Source organism: Molothrus aeneus, chromosome Z (assembly GCF_037042795.1).
Source record: "Molothrus aeneus isolate 106 chromosome Z, BPBGC_Maene_1.0, whole genome shotgun sequence".
Taxonomy (NCBI): Eukaryota; Metazoa; Chordata; class Aves; order Passeriformes; family Icteridae; genus Molothrus; species Molothrus aeneus.
Window position 1 is genome coordinate 12,863,140 of NC_089680.1, and position 24,013 is coordinate 12,887,152.

General features: G+C 41.1%; 1 protein-coding gene across 1 annotated transcript; it reads right to left on the bottom strand.

Annotated features, from left to right (window-relative positions):
* Positions 1-295: 295 nt before the first annotated feature.
* Positions 296-23,693, bottom strand: C6 (complement C6). The gene is made up of 18 exons (XM_066569342.1): positions 23,664-23,693; positions 22,006-22,163; positions 21,021-21,177; positions 17,974-18,118; positions 17,207-17,348; positions 16,499-16,637; positions 14,347-14,547; positions 12,417-12,657; positions 11,611-11,733; positions 10,458-10,624; positions 9,312-9,537; positions 7,962-8,133; positions 6,921-7,032; positions 6,349-6,481; positions 5,193-5,384; positions 4,585-4,675; positions 2,872-3,113; positions 296-971 (listed from the first exon to the last, which is right to left on the bottom strand). Exons 1-18 carry the CDS (start codon positions 23,691-23,693, stop codon positions 790-792), a joined length of 2,853 nt encoding a protein of 950 aa, XP_066425439.1. The 3' UTR covers positions 296-789.
* Positions 23,694-24,013: the final 320 nt, after the last annotated feature.

Here is a 24,013-nt window from a genome sequence, read left to right on the forward strand (position 1 = left end):
CAACCACTCCAAGTAGAATCACATACTGCAGTAGGACTCTGCCCAGTGCATTGCTCATTAAATATTTATTTTATATTTAAAGTACAAACATTCTTAATTCATGCTGAGGGGTACTATAGAAATTCTCCAAGCTTTAGGTTTCAGGCTCTCTGCCTGAAGCTGAAGCCCAGTAAACAAACACAGAAAGCAAACACCTCCTCCCTTCAGCCACTCCAATTACAAATCAAATCATTTTGATGACTTCACTCAGTCGTTGTGTAATTGCGGTTTTCAGTGTTTGGTATTGATCCTTCCATTTGTACCATGACTGCAGGTAGCTTCCTGCTATCCCTTCCCCATTTGGTGTCAGAAGTGGTGCTGAAGTGCTTGCTCTGTCTGCCTGTGTGATACAGCAGATACTCAGCCAGTGAGACAAGAGTGAACAGCAGTCACAAGCACAAGGACAAAGCAACAAATGGCTGAGGAAAGGAAAAGTCTCATCCAGCTCTAGGGGAGACCAAAGGCAATATTTCTTTTCTCCCTTTCCATTTGTTCCCCTCCCTTCCTCTGTACATTCCCAGAGGTGCCAGCAATAACAAGTTATACCCTTAAACCCCTGAGCCCAGGACATTTTCAGACAGAAAACGGCACTGCCACCCTTCTCCCAAAAAGCTGTTAAACGAGCTGGATTTTTTTTCCTCATCCTTTTGTTTTGATCCACTTATCCTTTCATAACCAACCAAGCTTTTCCGTGGGTGGCTCAGTTTGCATTTGATGCAATGATCATGGTGTGTGCAGAGAGCAAATGGGTTATTGTAGGCAGCTCCCCTGCTCCAGCACCTGCAGTTTGATGCCAGCACACTTCATGGCTGCCAGCATGCAGTGACTGACTGTCCTCCTCCTCCCTGTCGTCTCCATTTGGATGCAGTGAGGGCGGATCTCTCCTTTGGGGCACTGGTAAGGCATCAGGCAGGAGCACTGGGTCTTTGTATCTGGGAATGAATGTGTGGAAATATAGCAGCAAATGAGATGACTAAAACCAGATTTTATACTTTGATGACATTTCAAAGTCCAACAGGGAAAAACACTAGTGGATGTTTGTGATATATTAGTTACAAAAAGCCTGTAGTGCATTCACTAGATGGTTGGATATTAGGAATAGAGGCATAATCAGCTTCATGTAACTGTTTTTCCAGCAATGGCCCATACAAAAGGAGAGTCGATCTAACTATTTTTATCCACTGGCTTTCCCTGACTTTTCTTCTAAACAAAGATATATTAAGTTGACTTTCTTTTCCCAATTATCCTTGAATAATCTTGCTATGAAATGGAGTCTTAACGTCCATATTGTGTCAGCTCCTATCTCATTAAAGTTCACTTTATGAATACTAAGCTACCTACTGCTGGCCTGTGGTAAAGCTCTGTCCTGCTGGTTATTTCATTACCTATTTCTGATCTAATCAGGTTCTGACTCTTTATATTCTTTCCCAGAAATTCCCTAGGCAGAGTTTCTGCCTTCAGTTTTTTAAAGCATGAAAAATGTGTGCTTTCCTCCATTTAGCTTCTTTCATGGGACTGCAGGATCTTCTCTGCAGCATGTTCTGTCCCTGTATTGATACCAACTACTCACTTTCAGGAAAAACAAATATTAATTTCCTAAATATTTGTGCATACTCATGAAAAGTGGCCTTCTGTGGAGATGGTAAGGAGTTCAGTTCTAATCTCTTGAGCACCACACTGACTACTAATCTTATTTCTTTTTCTCCCCTTTCTCTTATTTTTCTGAACAGAGCTCCTCTGTAGGCTTTCAAGAGAAAAACACTGAAGTTCTGGCACAAGATCCGGCTTGAAGACACTTGCACAGTGGAAGCAGAACTAGGCTTCTTAGAGGCTCTGGAATAAGTAATTTTTTTAAAAAATACCACCTTTTCCCCAGGAGCACATGGAACCTAGAGGTTCCACCAGAGCATGTCCATTGATGGACACACCTGGTCATGCCCTCTGCTTGAGCCCACAAGGTCATGCAGTAATTTTACAGCCATATTTACTTCAAATTCTCTGCTGCAGAAATCTTGTATCCTAAAACAGAGGCTTAGGATTGCTGCACACTGCTGTTGCTTTATTTATCATTAAGTAGACCAGGTGTGATAAGAATCAGATTTGTCTCTGGCAGCAAGGGACAGAGTGAGTGTGTGTCACTCAGCCTTTGCCTGGCAAACACTTGATATGAGCAGAGCCAGTCAGCACCTCAGACGTTTACAGAAAAACCTACTGCTCATATCATCTGGTTACATAGTAAATAGCCAAGCTGCACAATATTGTTTAGAAAATAATCCTCTTAGGTTTTTTACCAGCTTAGCTAGTTCATTAAAACTCTTGATAAACACAGTTTTCACATATGGGTATTTGCAAATTTTGCCATTAAAATCCCATTAAGCCTGATGGCCCCAGTCTTGCTTTTGAAGTAGTATCATGATTAAATTTCCCAATTTAATTATATGTTATATAGGGTGTGGCCCAAATTAATTCCTGAAGTACAAGCTAGGAGCTAGTAGCCTTACAAGGAATGGGTGAAAATGTTACAAACTACATTTTTTGTGATTAAAGATTCAAATATTAATTCTCCTGAAAAAGCTCTCTTAATTCCCAAGTTCCTCTAGTGCCTTTCTAATGGGAAGTAACAACACTACACTAGTTGTGAGTAAAGAGAAAAAGCACATGTCCAAGCGTAACCCTGGGTAGCAGGGACACAGGACTGACCACACTTTCACACTCTGTGTGCCCGGAAGGACTATGATATCTGTAAATCCTGTTCTTGGATCAGTGAAAGTCAGCACATTTTACTTTTAGATCCAAAGGGACGGCTGAATCTCACCCATTCAGAAGCCATACCTTGACAATCCTCCCAGTCATAGCAGGTGTCATAGCCACAGGGCTCTTTCTTCAAGCTATCTGCAGAGAGCTTTGCCCTCTCAATAGCCCAGTCTAGGTTGGAATTACCATGGCAAGGGCCAACATGCAAGAAATGAAATGACTGCACTCCAAGGCACATTTCAGCTGAGTACTGACAGCTGGGCTTGGTCACATTCTGTTCAGAAACAGCATGTAGCACACAGATGTCTTCTGAGTAGTGGCTGCCCAAAGGAAGAAAAGAAAAATTATTTTAGCAGGCTATGGAACAAATCCATACTTTTAAACAGTACATCAGCATTGGATGAAACACAGCAAAGCCGTGGCCAGGCTGGAGATTGACCTAAAGACCTAAGGCTGCCCTAGCACTGCAGGACCTGGACCTGATAAAACAAGTGCTGTGAGATGGGGAAGCTTTGGTCCTATCCAACCATTGGGAGGTGAAGGACATGTGTCTGTATGGGAAAAAGGAGAGGCTGTTACCTCCACAAGGATGGGAAATTTCCACTGGGCCTGGGTGGCTTTTCTGAGTTAATGCATCCCTGCAGCTGTGTGTGCAACTCTCTCTGACACACGGGTGTCTTGGGACCAAGGGCAGGCAAAACCAGTCATGTGGCTTTTAGTTTCCTTTTTTTCTGTAATGCTCTCAGTTACTGAGTGAATTCGTTCCTTGAAGGTGCATGCATTTCCAAGCAGCATCATTTTGTGAAGCTTAGTCATTTTCCAAAAAGAGGATCATAAAATCATAGAATGGTTTGGATTGGAAGGAGCCTTAGAGATCATAGTTCTTGCATGCTCCTTGTGTCTGGTTATAACATTGGAGAAATAGAGAAGAGTTTCCAGGAGTTTCCAGGAGTCTCTGTTTCCAGAGTTTCCAGAGGTCTCCAGGAGCAGAGAGCAGTGTACATTAAAATGATGTGCTGTGGTGTCTCATTACAGTAATGTAATTGGGCTCATTAGAGAGAGCGCTGCCCAGAGATCATGGAAGGTGACCCTGCATATGAACTCAGCCGTGGTGAGGCTCATGTGGAGAGCTGTGTCCAGTTCTGGGCTCCTCAGCACAACAGAGGCATGGAACTCCTGGAGTGGGTCCAGTGGGGGGTTACAATGATCAAGGGACTGGAGTACCTCTATTATGGGAAAAAGATGTGGAAGCTGTCCCTGTTCAGCCTTGAGAAGAGACAACTGAGAGGGGACCCCATCAGTGTCTGTCAGTGTCTGCAGGGAGGGGTCAGACCAGGACTGGGCTCTGCTCGGTGCTGCCGAGCAAAAGAACAAGAGGCAAGGGGGGAAGTGAGAGGTGCACAGGAAATTCCACCTGAACATGAGAAAGAAGTGGATTACTGTGGGTGGAACAGGGGTGCACAGAGAAGTTGTAGAGTCTCCCTCACCAAGCACCATGTGGACACAATCTTGTGCCATGTGCTCTGGGATGGCCCTGGTTGAGCAGGGAAGTTGGGCCAGCAGACCACTGGGGACCCTCCAGCCTGACCCATTCTGGGATTCTGTGATTTTTTATTTATTTCATAGGCTACAAACAGGACTGTACTTTGAATACAGAGGAACAGCTAGCTAATATCTTAATAGAGAGTAGTCTTGATTTGCAGTTGTCTTTTCCTGCTCTTCCTGTTCGGTGTCACAATGGCCTCTTGATCTATCATTAGAGAAACTTTGATTTCTAATTACAGCACTTACCCACAGTCTTCTTCTGGAGACATACAAACACACTGAGATCCAATCTGCTTTTGTCCTGGACTGCAAATACCTCTAATTTTGGTTAGCACATCTGAGAAAACAAGTGAGAACTACTGTAACTAGTAAGGAGTGAACAGAAATATCTTATACTCTTACCATAAAAGCTGAAATGGATTTATTTCTATTTGTCCTAAGTTTCTCTTTTCAAAAGCTCCCTGGTTGGCATGCCAGAACTATTTTCATCAGTCTTCGTAAAAATCAGTGGAAAATAACAAGAGCAGCTAAAGTTTCAATAGAATGCATTTTCCTACCTTGCTTTCATAAAGCCTTGTTAATGCAGTTGGGGTTTGGTTTTAAGCAAACAGTTGCAGTTTCTCAATTTCATTATTAAAGTTTACAGTACATTGCTTCCAAAAATTCTGAACTTAATGCAGAAGTTTAGAGCTGAAATTCTGTCACCATGGGAGACACAAAGGAAAACTAAAATTAATGAACAGCTGCTATATGTCTTAAACCCAGTCATCAGCCTTCTAGTTCTAGCTAGCTGAAATAAACAGCACTGTTAATACCAGCAATATGAAGCAGTAAGTATCTACAGGCATACTAACCTTTTTCACATGTAGTAGACATCATAATAGGAGGTATCCAGGACAGGTCTTTCCCACAGGTATACTCTGTGTGACCAGCAACTACAAACCCAGCTGGGCAGCTCAGCTTCATTGTTTCACCAATGTTGTAGTGTTGCTTAAATGGGGAAATTGTGACACTCTCAGATATTGGTGGCCTGAGGCATACTGAGACTGTAACAAACAATAAAAAAAAGCATAATTCTAGTTAGTTTAATGCTCTGTGGATATTTACAGAAAGTCATAATGCTTTATCTGAAGAACCATATAAAGACACTCAGTAATACTGAATATTTGTCTGACATTCAAAACTAATAAAAATTTAACATAATCAAGTCTAGAAATTTTCAGCACACTGTCATCGTCTTTAAAATATTTTTCAAGTAATAACTAAATAATGACAAAATGTTTCCAATGTATGCCAATATAAAAAATAGTAAGAAAATGGAATTTAACAACATATTTTAATTTTTCTTTTGTAAATGGAAGAAAGTCAATGGCAATAGAAAGCTCATAAGTATATTCAGGTACTCCTTTTTAAAATGAAGACTATGTCAATGAAATTATACCAAGTTTTAGAAAACTTCTGAAATCTCTCTTGTTAGCAAACGCAGACTGATTCTGATCCTTAATTCTTAACTGACCTATAAATCCTTCAATGCATTGATTTATAGTAGAGATTTTCAAGGCAGCCTGGGAGATCATGGTTAGAAACACATCATCCATTTAATATAAAAGATAGTAGACAAATTTCTGTAGGAATGATTTCTTCTTCATAACTGTATCAGCCTAAAGATATCTATGTAAGTCTGAAAACAAAAGGTGAGTCCTTTTGTTAAAGCTATTTAAAACTAGAAAATAGAACGATCTCTCAGCATCCATCTGAGGATTTTCTAACGCACTGCATATTACAATTTCCTTACAAAGCACATAATAGTAACACTTCTGAATTGAAAGAGGGGTGATGTAGTGACTCACGATGTTTTTGCCATGTCTACATTATATACCTTCTTAAAATGCTATCTTTTCAGATATGTTAGAGATTTGTTTTTAAAAGACCTTTATTAAAATCGTTTTTGTATGTTTTCTTCCCCTTCTATTTTCTGGGTGTGCATTTTGTTCATTTTCTCTTTCTTACGTTGGCACTCAACATGTTGCTGTGTCCAGGTTTGATCTGGCAGGCACCGAAGGTATTGGTAGCCAATGAGGCTATACCCACTCACACAAGCAATTTCAACTTCCTCCCCAACAGCATAATGGTTCTTTTCACTCTTAAAAAAAAAAAAAAAATTAAAAATTAATTTAAGAAACCCACACCAAAAAGCTCTGCAAGGATCTATGGTAATGAGACTGGGCATTGTCAAAGGAAACAATAGCAAAATCCTGATAAGATGTAATGAATGCATGCATTTCCTACAATGAAATATGAGTCATTCACTCACCAATATAATGCTAACTTTTTCCAGTTGCAGTAACTGATGTCATGGTTACCAAACAAGGAGTCAAGGACCACTTGAAATGAATTTTACCTTGACTTTTCTTCAGTTGCTGGTGTAGTGTGGTGGGCTGGAGTCCTGCAGCATTCTTTGAACACAGCGCTTTCACTAGCACAGTAGCTAGATTGGATGTGAGGCACACAGCAGAGAAGCTGCAAAATTTCCAATCTCTGCAACTACTACACTTTTCTTCTGTGTCATTTTTCATACTTACCCTGATAAAGCCGTATTCTGGTGAGTTTGGCCTAAAACATCCAGACTGAGGTTCACCGATCAAGACATTCTCCTCTCTCCTGGCTTCATCATCATTTATACAAGGAGCACCTCTGAAAAGTGAAAATTTGCTGTAAGGCTGTGTCTTAAGCATTCATTTCACCAAATAACCATGGCAGAATGCCAGGAGAGTTGCAAGTAGGTCATGTCATCCTCCCCCTTTAGTTTTATTCTGTTAAATAGAAGATGGTGGACAAAACTGCAGGTTGATAGGAGGGAGAGCATGAGAGCAGTAAAAAAGTGCTAAATACGTCTATCAACATAATTAATTAAAGATTTTTTTACAGAAAGAAAAAGAGGCAGCAAAGAACAACATAACAGGAAATCTCTAGATAATCCACGTAATTCCTGTTGCCCCAGGAAGTGGTTAAAGGTGACTGGCCATGACACACTCATGACACATGGTGTCTAAATGAGTAACAAAGAACTGTGGAGCCCACTGCTTGTAACCCTCTCCTATTCACTGCAGAGAGGAAAAAATCCTGAAGCCTTGGGCTTAAAGATGAAAAAAACTGAGCCGGTTTGGGGCTAGGATTTGAAGTTGAAACCATGCTAAAAAGGTACATCAGGCATACTTGAAATTGAAATATGAGAAACTTGGTAGCTTCATCCAAACTCTCTCTATGACTGAGTTCAGATCTAAACCTCTAAGAAAAGAGGGGATACGGAAAAAAATAGAAACAGTGAACTCCAATGAAGAGAAGAAAAAGATTTTCCTTGGCTTTGGAAAAGAAGCCACGCAAAGCATCAAACAAGATCTACAGGCATACTTTAGTATGCAATTCATCAGCAATTTTCTAGGAATAAAAAATTAATAAATCCAAACGAGAAGCAAATTGCAGAGATTTTCAGAGTTTGCTTTTTCTATGCTCCACCAAAGAAACTGAGAGGGGAAAGTTGTCTGCAATTTCTCCTTGGAAGTCACAGAACCACTCTGGAACACTCCTTAACCATCCCATGACACATCTTTTGATCTTCTTACCTGTCTATGAACATAGAGATATAACAGTCCTCCTCTTCTTCCCGCTGCCCTTCACATGGCTTCCCACCGTTCATTGGGGAGGGGTTATTGCATTCCCGGGTCCTTCTTCTTTTGAAGGAAGCATCACATGGACTCCATTCAGACCAGCAACCCCATCGGCCATCAACAGCAACTGCAAGGAATAAAAGAGACACCATCTTTTATTGGCAGGCCAGTACCATACACAATATTTACTTTAAGGCAACATATGAGAGGGATGATGGTAAATTCATATTAGCCATTTTCAGAAAATTTAAAATTGTTAAGTTTAGGGGAATAGATTGTATCTAGAACATAAAATTTTTCAAAAGGTGTCCAGTCAAATTCCAGCTGCTTCATAAAACCCAAAAATACATTTACCTTTCTATTTTTGGTTGCAAGTAACATTAAAACTCAGAGGCAGCATATTTTATACTTTTATTGCACTCACAGATGTGTGTGTTTTCATGGTACTTACAAGTTTCTTAGATAGGTCATTATTTAATGAGTTTTCAAATAAATTTGAGTTCTCACACCATGTCTAAACTCAAAATCTACATCTTATGCCAGTTACATTTAAAGATTACTATCACTGTTTTCTCTTAACCCCTGGCATCTATTACCACCATGAAACATGCATATTTTTTTTCCATGCACACCCTTTCTTTTCTGCATGCAATAGACTGTCTGTATTCATCTCTGTCTTCAGTTGTTTTTTTCTTTCAATATACTCCTCCATCAGGGTCAGATAATGAAAACTGTACCTGCCTGAGTGACTTTAACTTATGTTCCCTTTTGACTGGGAATATAAACATGTATAATGTCTCCTTTGTTTCCATTAGGTATGGCACTAGTGCAAATTTAATTCAAAAATGTTTTTGCATTAAATTGCTCTTTAAATTTTCCAGACTGGTGATTATGTTCTCTCTCCTTATGACAACTGAGTTTTCCTTCTAAACTGTAATCAACAATTTTTATGCTCATTACCCATTTAGTCTTAAGCATAATAGGCTATAGGGAAAACTAGCAATGTTAAGCAATGGGTTTCTTAATTTTTTGCGTCAATTATCTTTGATCTCAGCTTCACCCTTACTGCCGAATAGCTCATTTCAGATTACCTTAATTACGTAGCTAAGGAATATTTTACCATGTCTTACACTGTCTTTGGAGTCGTGGCTATTTTTCATTTGTAATCCCTACATTTATTCTTATGCTTTTTGGGCACCACCATGTGGTGCTGTGGATTTAGTAAGGGCAGGCTATGGCAGATCAGCCCCGATGAAGAGACTCCAGAAGGCCCAGATTTGCAGGCCGCCGCCATGGCCCCAGTACCTGCTGTGTAGCCAGGAGCCCGCGTCTCGCAGTTGGCGCCGTAGGTGCCGGGCGGGCACAGGCAGAGGCACCGTGTCCCCAGGAGCACGGCCCGGCCGTTGTTGGGGCACGGGGCGCAGCGGCACGGGTCCAACATTCCCGCGTGCTCCCTCAGGGCCCTCCGCAGGTGGTGGCGCTTGGTCACCGCGCACGGCACGTTCCTCACCAGCTCCACGATGGGCGACACCTGGCAGAGAGCTGTTCCGTCAGCAGGAACCAAAACACAGCAGGGCCCTCACTGGAGCAGCTAGAGCTTTAAAAGGAGCTAGAGCCTACATATGAAGCTGTATCACACAGGAATTGTGGATGTTTTAAAGGAGCACAGCAGTGCTATATATATATAAAAGTTATTGTGTTCATAATGCTTTTATCTCCCCAGTTTAGGACTCAGTGAGCCAGGGCAGAATCAACTAAGTGGGATGCTATGTCCTAAACTTCAGGACATTCTCTACCACACATCACATCACTTTGTGGTGTAGGGTTTGCTTGCATCCAGTCCCTGTCATGTCAGACATCCCTATGTTGCCTTCAGGAGTTCAGCAGCTGCAGCAGGATGTGGTCAGCAGATCCCTCATGGATCCCATCCCTCAGTGGATGCTGCATTCAGGCAGGTTTTGCTGTTTGCCTCAAGTGCTGCTGAGCAGATGCCGTACCAGCTGGGGAGGGAGACAGCTCGGTGCACCCACAGCAGCACCAGCACACTGCACTAAAGGAGCAGGACAGAGACAGAGAGCGTTGCTGTTTCATTTCAGTTCAGCTATGTGCCACACTTTGCAACATAGGCCTGACAAGGGAATGATGCCATGCACTGTTTTCCTGCACAGTAACTAACCCCTGCCTATGCCTGAGCTCCTGCTGGTGCCAGAGTAAGTAATTCACTTCCTCACTCTTAATCCTGCTGTCCATGAACAATGCAAAACTGGTGTGCCTTATAAACCAACATGCATAAGAAGCCATCCAAATAGAAGTTCTGTATGTTTATGTTATGCCCATATTTATGTACATTCATACATAATCATCCCTGTTAAGAGGAAAAAAATATCTGCACAGCTCTATGAAGAGCAGTTAGTCTTTGCTATCTCAGTGTTTTTCTTGTTCTTCTCTTACCTCAAAGTCAATCACCACAGGATTGTCCTTTGTTGATTCCAGCCAGTCTGTGAAGACTCTGTGTCCTGGAAAAGCCCCCTTTTTCTCCCAGGCCAGAGCTGCTGCATATTCTGACCTGCCACCTTTTACCAAGGAAATTGATCGTTCAGCTGACTCCAAAATGGAACCTGAAAGATGATTTCATTACAGTATTTTCAGAAAAAGTCTGCCAAAGACAGCATATGTGACAACACAACTATAAGAAAAAGTATAAGAGGATATTAAAGAATATACTAAGATTAATTTTTGGGAACTATTCTTGAAAAGATGAAGTCAAAGCTCAGAAGAGCAATCCCTACCTGCTATGACAGAAGGTCATACGTGATAATATTCCAAATGAAAGTGTTTGAGACCTGAACCATGGGGATATCCAGAGTGTAAGACAGTAGTGGAAAATGCAGAGGATGCAGCAGCCTCCTCTAGAGCACACAGCATAGTAGGAGGATACCTCTAGAACACACAGCATGGCAGGTTTAGTCCTGGCTGCAAACATCCAAGTAAGATACTAATCAATTACTGAGGACAAAAACATGGTGGAAGTGATGAAATTCCTATCCTTAGTGATGCAGAACATGACTCCTGCCATTCTCATGGAAAATGCACCAGCCTTCTGCAGTTCTGAGACACATTTCTGGCACCCCGGTACCTATATGTCTGCTTGGCATGAGGAAGGTGGGAAGGGAAAGTCAGGGAGTGTGTTATTGCAGCCCAACTCTCTCAATGAGCTCTGAGCAACCCTTAAAAAAGATCAGGGACTGAGTCATAGACACAAATTTCTAGCTTTGCTCATTTTTCAGTTCAGCATTCCTGGCCCAAGACCCAGGGTGAGGGGTAGTGTTTGGCAGATCTGTGACCAGCTAGAGAGCCAGTGACGCCAGATCCCCAGTGATGGCACTCCAGAGCAGAGAAATAGCACACCTACATCATAATTTCTTTTGCAAATGAGAATATGATGTGCTTGTATCAGAGCCAGACAATGAAACACTGGCTGCTCTGACAGTGGTAGAAGAGCATTTCTAGTTCAACAAAGCTGAGAGGTCACCTGGGGAAGCTGAGGGAAATGATATCTCTCAGGGTAAGTAATAGGACATGGCCCTGTTCTCATCATGGTCACCTTCATGTTTCACAGTCATCCTGTTTGTGGTGCATCTGGTATTGACTTTCTTTTTCTTCCAGAATAACACACGCCAGGTTGTTTCTCTACGGACACACTCTGTTGACTCCTCAACTGACAGGCCTAGAAACACCACAGAGCAGCATCTTTATCAGCACAACCATGATACATGGCAGGCACCATGCCTCACTGAGGTGAGCCAGCAGCTTCCCATGCTCCTCACCCACCACTGGAGCCCTCACTGCAGCAGGCACGTGCTGCCCCACATGCAGTGCTGGACAGAGGTGTGTGCTTCAGCTACCCTCCCAAGCCCATGCAAGTTACAGCAGTGCCATTAAAGATCACAGCTTTTAACTTTAGATTTCTATTTTTGTGGTGTTGTCTTTTCATTTTGAGAGTCTAGCAGTCATGGGAAAATATTAAAGTATTTTCTAATCCAAACCATCAACTTCGTTGACTGCATCCCAAAAAGTACCCCTTATACCTCCCAGACCTCAGTCCTATGCTATAGGAACAACTGGAACAACTTTTCCTGGTGGCACCTGGTCCTGGTCTGAAGGTCTTAAGTGGTTTCACTGAACACAGTGACATTTACCAAATAAGGAATCTCCTGAACTTTTCAAATACAGTGTAGAGCAAAAATTTCTTCTTGCTCTATATGTAAGCAATGTGAGTAATTAATAGTCTTTGAAAGTCTAAAGAAGTTTTTGCTGTTGGAGATCTTACTCTGTGGTGTAAGACCTAAAAGCAGGGATAAGTAAAGCTGTTAAACAAATAATGATATTTTCTTGTTAAAGATTACATACCCGAGTTCTGCAGTTCCTCAGAGCTATACTGGTAAAGAATATCATAGGAACCACCCATCTTCCCAGAGGTGTAGTAATGAGTGCCAAAGTCATCAAATATTCTGCTGTATAAAGCATAGTTGTACTCCAGGGGCAGGTGGTTAAGTGCTTTTAGAAAGACGTCTGAGAGCTGCAGATCTGACTGTTTCATTGTGAAGTTTGCAACAGAAATTACTTTATGGACTCTAATAAAGTTGGAATTCTAGAAATAAGAAAAGGGGAGTATTAGCACCTTCAGAGGGAGGTGAGTGCAGAAACTAGAGAAGCCAAGAGTATTAATATCTTATTTATACATATTTTAACATATAGGTCTGAATGAGGTGTCCCAAAGTGCAGGAAAATTCCTCTCTCCTCTTAAGTGATCAGTATAGCCTTCTTTTTTCACTATATAAGGAAGTGTTGCAAATTTACTTGTAGGTCTCTCAAACATACACCAATACACATCTACCTACAAACACTCACTAATACAATTTATGGAGACAGAGATAAAAATAGAGGCTTCCTGTCTGATACAGTAGATAACACAAGGAAGACCCAAGATAATAATCCTCCCGTGGATTTATTAAGAAAGGATTTTAAACCATGTCATCTTTAGCCAACACCAGACTAAGTTATTGGTGGGTTTCTCTGATTTCACAGAATCATGGAATGGTTTTGATTGGAAGGGGCCTTAGAGGCCATCTAGGTTCAACACCACTGCTGTGGGCAGAAACAACTTCCACTGGACCAGGTTGCTCAAAGCCCCATCAAACCTGGCCTTGAGCGCTCCCAGGGATGGGGCATCCACAGCTTGTCTAGAAAACCTGTTCCTGCACCTCACCACCTTCCATGACAACAATGCTGAAAACCAATGTATACACAGAATAACTTTTCTGTTGAAAGTTTAACCTAAATTAACATTTTCATAATTAGGTCTGATCTGAGATTAAGCCAATAAGAAGCCACTGTTCCCCCAAAATAAACTTGCCAATTGTACAAGAGAGCTGCCTGATGTGTGTACATGGGCATGAAAGTGAACAGGTTTCCAGCAGCTGAAACTTCAGGATAGTTGTATTCAAACTAGAAGCAATGGACTGTTCAAGCAATCAAGTTGCTTAACCATTAGGACAAGTAAGAAAGGCCTGCAGCAAACTTCCATCATAGGAAATCTTAATGTTAAGACTAATATTTCCACAAAAGTTTCACTGTAATTGCATTAGAACTCCTGGGTTTCAACAGGCCTTATTATCATTCAGTCCTGTGGCCTTTCCCATGCAGAAGTGCAAACAATAGCCCATCATTTACTCCCATTAACTTATAAAAATACATAATCTTTTACCCTGCCAGTATTTATTTGCTTTGAAGGCACAGAATCTTATGGGAAAAATGTTATCTGTTCTGAGAAAATTTTCTGTGGGTGTGTTATTTCTGAGATTATCTTTATGACCAAAATGCATCTTGGCAGTTGAGACTCCAACATGAGACTTCAATATACAAGTCAATTACCAATTAAAAAATAATGTAGATTCATACCCACTACGTGCATATGCATAACATTCTTGAGTGCACGTCCTTTATTTTTTGAGTTGTCTGCTGCTGTTCGGTATTATGCCCTCTTAATCTGTAATTAGGATAGGGGAAGGAATGGTTTACCCAATATGAAAATGTCAAATCTATGCTTCTTAAAAATGGAATAAGCCTATGTTTTCTGTACTAAGTGCAGAAAACCATGATGCATTACAAAAGGTATGTTACAACCAGGAACACGTTGTAATATCAGAAGAGGATTTTTTCAATAGTTAATTCTAGTGGGCCAATGTCTTGATAGGGAAAGTAGCCTTTGGCAGCTCAGTTCTGAAACAAGCAGACACAAATCAACTGAAAGAAAGCAACTGAAGGCAATATTAATTACCTTTTCATATGAGGCTTCAATAGCTTTCTTGAAGGAGGAAGATGATGTAACCTGGACCCGCGTCTTTTTTGAGAATAAAAATGGGATACCAAAAGAACGTTTACCACCATGAGTGGACAAACCGCTGTAAGAAGCAACGTGACTCAGGGGAGTTAAATCTTTGTAGAAATCTGATGTTACATCATCCTCTTCATCTGTTACCTGGAAATTCAGGAAAGCAAAATGCGTTTGCATAAATGATAATATGAAATGGAAAACTATTAAGCAAAGAATTCTTGATTTTTTCATGTTTTTTAATGGAAAAAAATACTCCTTGAATATTTGAGATGTGAAAGTAAGCTACACAAAAGATGAGACTGAGAAAGGCTAAGAGGCAAAATGAATACAAGCTAAGAACCAGACTTACTAATAGTTGTTTACACAACAACTACAAAAAAGCATGCAGCACTTTCTTCTAAAGCTTCTCATCCCTGGGCCCTAACCCTTAGGAATATTTTTCAACAAGTTCCAACACACTTTTAAAAGAATTCCAAACATACATGTTGTGTCCACATCATGACTACTTCCCAGCCCCATGGCTTCTATATTGTACAAGACAGAGTTTGGTGCTTCCTGATCTTTCTTCTCAATTTCCAGCTAGAAGAATGAACAGGATTCCACAGGAGAGTGTCAGAGTATGCTTGGACTGTTAGCACTATACTGCATGGTGGATTGAAGGCAAATGAAGAGGAATTGTGAGCAAACCTGCTGATTGAGTTGGTAAACCTCCAGTGGTGGTGTTGAGCAATGTACCAAGATAACCTCAGCATCAGATCAGAAATTATTTATTTCCCAAAATTTGAGAAAATCCCTGTGTGTTTTTAAAAAAATTAGGGTTTTTTTTTTCCTCCTCTAGACCTGTTTGCTTAATAGGACTGCTAAGGATTTTGGGAAATGAGGTGGCCCATTCTCCTCCCCCACCTTCCATTTTTCAAGAATCCTATGCTTTTGCAGGAAAATAGACTGGAGTTCCAAGAAGGCCCAATCCAGTGACCCTTCTATATGAGAAGCTGCTCTAGATGTTAAAAGATAAAGATGCACTCCTAAAGGTGAGTTTCACAAACCATTTACAGTTCTGCAAATGTACATTAGCAACTTAATGAACTTTACTGGCTATAAAAAGACCTGGGCAAACCAAAGGTTGGTTTTCCCATCTGAATATGTCTGCAGACAGTAATTTTTCACCATTGTTGATAAATCCTACATGTCATGGCCAATTCAATTGCACTTTATGTGGAATGTAGCAGGGTGTCCTTTTTTCAGTTGCCTCTGTTAAAGTAATCCTAAAATCTCACAACACCTGTGGCAAAAATAATCAGTTTTCATCCATTAGTTGAGCTTTTTTTACATCCTGCATTCTTGTTTTCCCAATGCAGCATCTACTGGCTTCAAACAGGTCCTGCTCATACGTACACAGCCAGACGTTGTGCCCCAACCACAGTATTCAAAGCATTTTCTGAATGCTAGTGTCCATAAAAGAGGTATTAGTCGTTCCTAGATTTTTTATTAGAAGATTCTAGGTTCATTTTGGTCATTTCCCATTTGGTCCTGTAAGCCTCCTCTCCAGGCTGTGTGTATTTTGTCCTCCTGCATTCCAGGCTCAGTGCCTGCCTCCTTTCCTTGCTGCACTGTGGAGGGGCTGGGCAGGGAACAGGCAGGACTGAGGGGTTGAACTGGCTCAGGGAGGAACTGGATCCCAAGGCTGCAGGTGACAGGGAGGAAGCTGGAGTCAGAGCTGCAGCCATTGGCTCTTCAAGTACAGAAGTGATGCTGGAATAAGCCTTGTAGTTGAACAAACCTCTGCCTAGATGATGTCTGGCTAGGAGAAGGCCCTTGGTACCAAATTGGAACAAAATAAGGCCGCAGCCACTGGAAGCAGAAGCTCAAATCAATCATGTTGACTCTGATACATGGTGCATTGAGTTAATACAGATCTGAAAACCATGAGTGGAGAGTGAACGTTTATCCTCTTTCCGCATATCAAATGAAGCACGTCCAAGCCTCACCAGATTGAAAAATTTTGTTCTAAAACATACAGTACTACCTAACACTAATTTGGATTGTGATCACAGCAAGGGTTTTACAGCTGGGAGGAGCTGCTGCTTGAGAGTACCTGAAAGCTGACAGCCTCCAGATTTGCAGGGACACGATACAACTTCCTTGTCTCATTGCGCTTCACCGTTGTGCACCGCCCTCCATTGAATGAGTTGCCGAGAACTTCCCCTCGGCTGTCTCCTGCGAAAATGTGAAATCTAAAAAAAAATTTATTTCCAGAGATTAAACAATTCCAGAAAAATGTATGGACTTGAAACATTTCATGGTATACAGCTGCAGTGAAGTATTGTTGATTTGATTGAGGGCATGAGCATCTGGGTCTTGTTACTGCTTTGAAAGGAATTACAAGAACTTCTCATTCACACTGAATTCATCTGAAAAATGCAATAGCATCAATCCAGTTTCCTGCTTTCCAACAGTGCCTAACCTTACTGATAACCCCAAAGTCAGCATAAGGCAGTCAGTCTTAAGTGGTTCTAGGAAAATGAACTACTGGTTCTCTATTTCTAGAGGACACTGTCAAGGACAGTGTTCCTTGACACCTCTTCATCTGGTCTACCAGCAGTGCAGAGTGGGACTGGAAGATGCAGCAGGCCAGTCCTAGTCTAATTTTTTTGTTGTATTTTTATAATTTCTTGCCAGTTTTAATTTGAGAGATTATATGCTTTAATGAATTCTCTCACATGCTTACTGGGAATTATTTTGTTCATGTAAATTAGTGAGGTAACAACTAAAGCTTACAAAAAGATTAGCAGAATTGGCTTACCCACTGCCTATTAATTGCACACCTGGGATGCTCTCATACTTTCGGTTACACACAGTCTTTTTCCTTCCACAGTTTCTTTCATCAGAGTTGTCCCCACAGTCATTTTCTCCATTACATTCCAGTGTTTTTGAAATACAGCGACCTGCACCAGAGAAAGAGCAGCAGCAGCAAAGGTTCATCATGTCTAAATGCAGAAAAGGGCAATCTTGTCTTTTTCCCTTGCAAAGGTGTGAGCTTGCCATAGATGTTAACACTGAATTAGTATAAAGCCAGGATTATCCCAATTAAGAAATTACTATTTCAATTCTGTGAGTTTTGTTTTATTTCAAAGCTGTAAAGGCTTAATTTTAAGTTTGGCAAAAGGATATGTGGATAAAATTATTTAGTTTAATCAGGTATATTTAAATTGAAGCAAACAAGAAATAGTCACAAGCCTAACAAAAATAGTGAGAATTTATGTTCAGACAAACTCTGCAGTTATATTTGTATATGAAAAATTTGTGCAAAGAAATAGAATTGGAACAGTGCTACTGCCCAGCTATCATGATCATTGTGACACCCCTGGCTAGGGACTATATTTTAATTACTTACAGAAGAAACTGAAGAGATAAGCTGTTACTAATACATATAAAATCCTCACATAAACTTTTCTCCCTGGTCCATTTTCCCTGGAATTTATGCGCAGAATGTATGGATGTCTTTTGCCTCACTACCTAAAATTTGACTAAATGGTAATACTGCAGTTACACAATGGGGATTATCATTACCACTCTCACACCGAAACTTATTCTTGCAGTCAACTTCCACTATGTTGCAGAGCTTGGCTGGGAAACATGGACGGGAATCCACCAGTGGCTCGGTACAGTCCTGGCCCCCAAACTGGGATGGTCGCAGGAGTGGCCGGGTACGGAACTGAAAGGCAGAGGAAACAAGCCCAGGGCTGTTTTTGTGAGCTGTTTGTAGCTAAGTCCCACCCCAGGCAGAGCCACACACGTCAGTGCTGCTGAAGCTTTATCAGAACCACAGCCCTGGAGGAAATAATCACTCATTCTTGTCCTCCCATTCTGCCATGCTATCATCCCAGGTGAGGCAGGCAGGGAACTGATATCCAAGAGCCTCATTAGTCCTGATGGAGCATAAATGATTCAACTGCAGACTACTTGGTCTACATCACCAAAGGAATCAGAAATTCCATTCCTGTATCTTCAAGATATACAGTAGGAAATTATGTGAGAACAGGCTTACAGAGATTTTTCCTGTTCTTCACCATCTCTGTTGAATTAGAAATACCCTGACAGTGACAACCCAGCTGGCTTGACTCCTCTCAGTTCGGCTGTTGATGTTCTCTGCCCCAAGAATGTGTAGGATGTCTCTGCTTCAGCCCGCACAACTGAAGAATGAGTTTGGACTCTTCACTTTTTGATCTTGAGGTTGTTTATTAATTCTAATGTATAAAATTTTCTTTCTGCTCAGCTGAGATCTGCTCAGCAAGGCAGCCACGAGCACTGTGACCGCCCCCGAGGTGGTATCGTCCTTTTATACTACAAACTACAGACATCGTATTTACTCTTGATTCCCAATACCTATCACCTATGTTAGACAGTGCACCTCTATTCTAAACCAATCCCAAAGTGCCAACATCACAGCAGAAAATGGAGAACAAGAAGAAGAAAGAAGAAGGACTAGACCAGGAACGCCCTGGTTCCTCCATCTTGTCCTCATAACCCCCATACCAAAAATCCTAAAATCTACATTTTCACCCTGTGAATATCTTATTATTACACCATCCAAACCTGTGTGACTTTCACATCCTCATACAAAGCTGGCAATTCGATGCAAGGGTCGAAATCAAGCCACCAGGTGTTCCGGGCAGCATGCCAGGGTCTCTGAGCCCCCCCCAACAGGGTTCTCAGCAACTCTGGACATCCAAAGGGGTGTGCTGAGTTCCCACAGACTCCCACATGTGGGACCGCTTGTCTGAGGAGAACTGGATGACTTAGAGGACAAAAAGCTTTTCTTGAAAATTTCTGGGAGCTCATTGAGTTTTCTTTCCCTGAGGCAGCACCCTCCACACGAAACAGTAAAGTTGGAGGGTGATAGATAAACCACTTCAGATATATTTTCCACTCCACTTCACAGGACTTCCAGTGAGACCTGTCTGCATGTGCCTGAACAGTTTCTCCTCTAAGCATTTTTCCCAGTAGTAGAAAAGTACAGTCCCTTGCAGACTTCCCTCCCTGTAGACAGACTCTGGAGACAAACAGGGCAGGAAGATTCTAATGAAAATCAGTAACCAAATGACTCTGAAGGGAGAGTGCAAAGAACAACACCAGAAAGTTTTCAAGCTTGTGAGAACCATTCCTTACACTCCATTTTAGTTCCGTAACACTCACTCGTATTATTTGTCAGAGCTTCCACTTCTTTATGGCTCCCCATCAATGGGAACTTGCTACACTAAGAGTCCACTCTTACACTTAAGCCAGGTCCTCCATTCTGTTGGTTATTCCTATTTATAAATGACACAAGCAATGATCTTTGTAGGGGAAAATGGACCACAGTCCACAAAAGCCCCTTTTTGTTTTAAGAAGCAAATATATTGCATCAATACTTAAAACTAGCAAAAATTAATACATTTATATAGTAATATAAGGTAAGAAACTTGGACTTATAAGAGGGTATTGAAATCAGTTCAGTTGAGAGGAACATTCCCTTTCACCCCTTGAAGCTTTCTGTCTCCCAGTCTCTCATTGATTCTCCATATTTTGCTCTCATACTGCCCATCCTACTTGCAACCCCACAGGCTGGCTCACCTCTCACACGTCGAACTGCTTTTTTATGTCTTTCTCACCCTATTTGGGCATCAGAAAGTTAGATATTTATGTAAAGATATGATGTCTAGCAGATTTTTCAGGGTTGCTTTTCAGGCATGGATTTCTGAAACCCAGCGGTACATGCAGAGGGGCATGGGCAGTGTCTGTACAGAACCTCGGAGCTGCTCTCGTGGTCGGCTTCAAAGCTTATACCCACCAGCCATACAAACTACCCCACACAATCTGCTGTCACTTCCCTCTATCTTCTACAACCTTACATTTGACAGCCCTCAGTCTGTTTAGGTCAAATTCACTTTAACCTGATGTTTCATTTCTTCCCTCTCTACTGTCTTGCCTAAAAGTGTACCATCATCAACAGAGAAAAGCCCAAGAGGAAAAACACCATCCTGGGTGTTTGTCCCACAGATACTAGCACAACTGCTCGTGGAGGTGGGGGGATTTGTACATGCTATGAAGGTTCAGGGAATGGGGCTCTGTATTTCTTAACATCAATCTCAAACTGATCCTGACAATCAGTGTAAGATATAGCCTAAGAATTTCTAACCAACAGCACTTAGGATTTGTTGACTCGTTTCAAGAGATAATTTGATTCTATTTTTCTCGTCTTTAGAACTTAGAGAATGTTATGGATAAGCAAAGATTCTGTGACATTGTCCTGCTTAAGCCTACATGAACACTTTACAGTTTAGTTGATTCTTTATGTGAAAAATTCACCTTTAACTATGGCAGTGGAAACTTTGAAGCAAGTTTATGATAAGCATCACAAGCAGTCTCATAAACGGATTTACTCTAGTAAAACCCCTTTCTGGTTTGATCTGCTTATTTTAACTTGTTCTCTCCAGCTCCTACTGTGTAATTCATAACCAATTTCCCTTGAAAAGGTAAACTCTCATTTTCCAGATTAATTGCTGTAAAGTTGAAACAAAGAAATCTGCTTAGCATAATTTCTTGCATTTAGCCCATATAATGCATTTTCTACCTACTTGTTTTTTAACACATGGGTCACATTCTGACCAAGGGCCAAAGTCTCCAAGCTGACAGTTGATAGGACATGTTTGCTGGTTACATGTACGAGATTCTTGCTTTGTGCACAGCTGGTCACAGAAGTTTTGGCTATAATATTCATCCATTCTTATTTGCCTAAAAAAAAAAAGTTAAAAAAAAAATATACTGGGAAAGAATAGACAGACTGTAGGTGTTCTCTACTTGTGGGTGAAGGCTGACAAAATTATTTGAACCCAACTAGGAAACCCTGAGAGATAATACGCATTTGCAGAATGTTGATTACAAGAAAAATCCAAATATGCCTTAAGTTTAAAGAGCAATTCTTTTTGATTCATGTCACTTCAGATGTCGCAGAGGATAGCTACAGACAGAGCCAGGAGGAAAAGAGGGGATTTCTCACAAGTTTAGATTATACCACAGTGCTGCATCAAATTTGATGCTGCTGAATCTTTATTTGACATCATCTGTTGTCATATAACTAATGGTGCAGGGAGGAAATCTGGAGCTTGTTCTGCTGTGGCATGGTGCCAGCGCAGGGCCCCCAGAGCCTCCTGTGTCCACAGGGGCTGAACACCCACAGCACTCTGCCAGCAAGGCCACTGTAGGACCTGGCTGTCCTCCCCTCATTACATCTATTAGCAGATACAGGTTTGTTTGGAGCCACTGGCTCCTAGGATTAGAATGGTCTGAGTTGGAAGGGATCTCAAGGATCATTGAATTCCAGCCCTCCCCTTCTCTCCCTGCCTCACAGGCAGTAATGTTCTAGATACTAAATTTTGGAATTTTAAAGCATTGCAATTAAAAGATAATCTATTTATCTGATAAACACTTAAGCATGACAATTTTTCTCAATATATTGTGGAAGGTGGAGCTTTGGACATGGGTGCCACTCTCCAGAAGTGTTATTTTTCACAGAAAACACAGAAAGAAAAACACAGAAGTAGTGAGGTGGCTTGGCCCTACCTGTGCCTGGTCTGTGTGCCCAAATTGCAGGTCTGTGAGCAGGCAGACCACGGCCCCCATGGGTAATGTTCACAGTAGCATCCCTGGCTGCTTCCAATCACCAGGCTCACCAGGACCAGGAGCACTGGCACAGTCATGCCCATGCCAGAGGTGTCCATCTACAGAGACGAGCAACAAAAGCTCAAGAAACCATCACTTAGTTACGCCACAGTTCTAACAGAGATGTCTCTTCTAAAATGCAGAATTCAAAATACAAAGGTGCTAAGCAGGGCACCTAGAAAGGAGAATCATGCATGACAGACATAGCAGTAATTCAGTCAATACTTCAAGGACCAGAAGTCACAATGGCTTTTTTGGCCACTTATTTATCAGGAGTACTAATACAATTGTGCATTATTTCTGTTTCAGAATTTGCTTATAAATTATTTTGAATGTGACAAATAAAGATCTGTTATTGTTCTTCATTGCTTAGAATATCCTCAAAAATATTTTCTAGAATAGGAATAAAAATATGAGAGTTCATCATACACAGTATGTAAAACAATAAACAAGAACTTAAGACTAGGCAGCCACATCTATTAGCCTGTTACCAATTAATTTTCACATGCCTGTAAACACCCTTTGTATAAGCATTTTATTGCAGTGAATTCTCCCTTTTCAAAGTTTTGACTAGCCTGCAAACAATCACTATTCAAAGCTCATCTGAATTTTCCACCAGCAGTAGAAAGAGAACATCTAGCCTGTTTCTCACTCCAGTGGTCTATCAAACTTTATTTGCTGGGACAGAAGGTTATAGCCAGTGTTTAGGAGGTAACAATACTTGGTAAACTAAAAAAAAAATCCAGAAAAAATATGTATTAATTAAAAAATGCAAACCTCATAATGAGCTTGAATCAACACTAAATCTGATAGGCTGTTACAGTAGAGAAGTATAAATTTGGTTTACCTCAAAAATCCCCCCCAAATTCAGCAGGACATTTAAAAACCAAAGTATTTGTTTCAAAACAATACTCCAAAATACTTTGTTTCCAAAAATTTGAAATTAATTGTGCAATTGTTTTTTGCTTTAAGTTTTTTAGTCACATATGCTATTATGTTTTTTATACTTTGCTGAAAAAAATGAAATTGCATCAAATCCAACCATTGCTTCCTCCCTGAGCAAAGAAAGGCAGTACGTCTTCACACTGTTGTGCAGTGAGAACTTGCAGCACTTTTTACATGGAAAACTCATGAATGAATAAACCTTTCAGAGAGATTTAAGTATAATCAAATAAAAAATATGATAAGGCAGAGGAAGTAGCAGCCTTGCCAGTGAGAAGAGAACAGATATTTTCTTTTTCCTTACCTGACTTCCTGGCTTCTTGCACCCACAATGCCAGCTTGGAAAAGAGATGAAGTGCTACACAACAATTACTGGCTTTATTCCATCACTGTGCTGTACATAGAAAAAAACTCTTTCTTCTTATCAGTGAGCAAAACACCAACCCATCAGTGCATCAGAAGCCATATAAATATTAGCCCATGAGAGAGTAATTAACATTTTAAAGAAATAGAGCAAACCCCACAGAACTTTTCCATAGGTCTTGTAACCCGTATTCATTAAAGCCAACAACAACAACAAAAAAATCTTCCTTTCTAACTTACTGTAAGATTGTTACCTGAAAAGTCAGTGTACATTGCAGTCTCATGCCACCCTGGTGTGGTTTACTGCAGTCTTTCAAAGGAAAGGCTGAGGCTTTGTTTGATTTGGTTATTTTTTAATGAAGGCAAATTGATCTGGTGGGAGGAGTGCTCAGAACGAGATGGCCTCTGCACCTGCATGCCCAGGGAGATGCGTTCTGCAGAAGCGTGGAGAACTACCTCTGTGTACAAATGCAGCTGCCCAGGATGAGCCAAGAGGAATCAAAGTACATTTGCATTGGGCCACAGTGGCTCAATGCACTGCAGGTCTCCTTGTGCTGCCCCAGGGAGCTGCACGACCTCTCTGCCTTCAGTCTGGCAGCAGGAG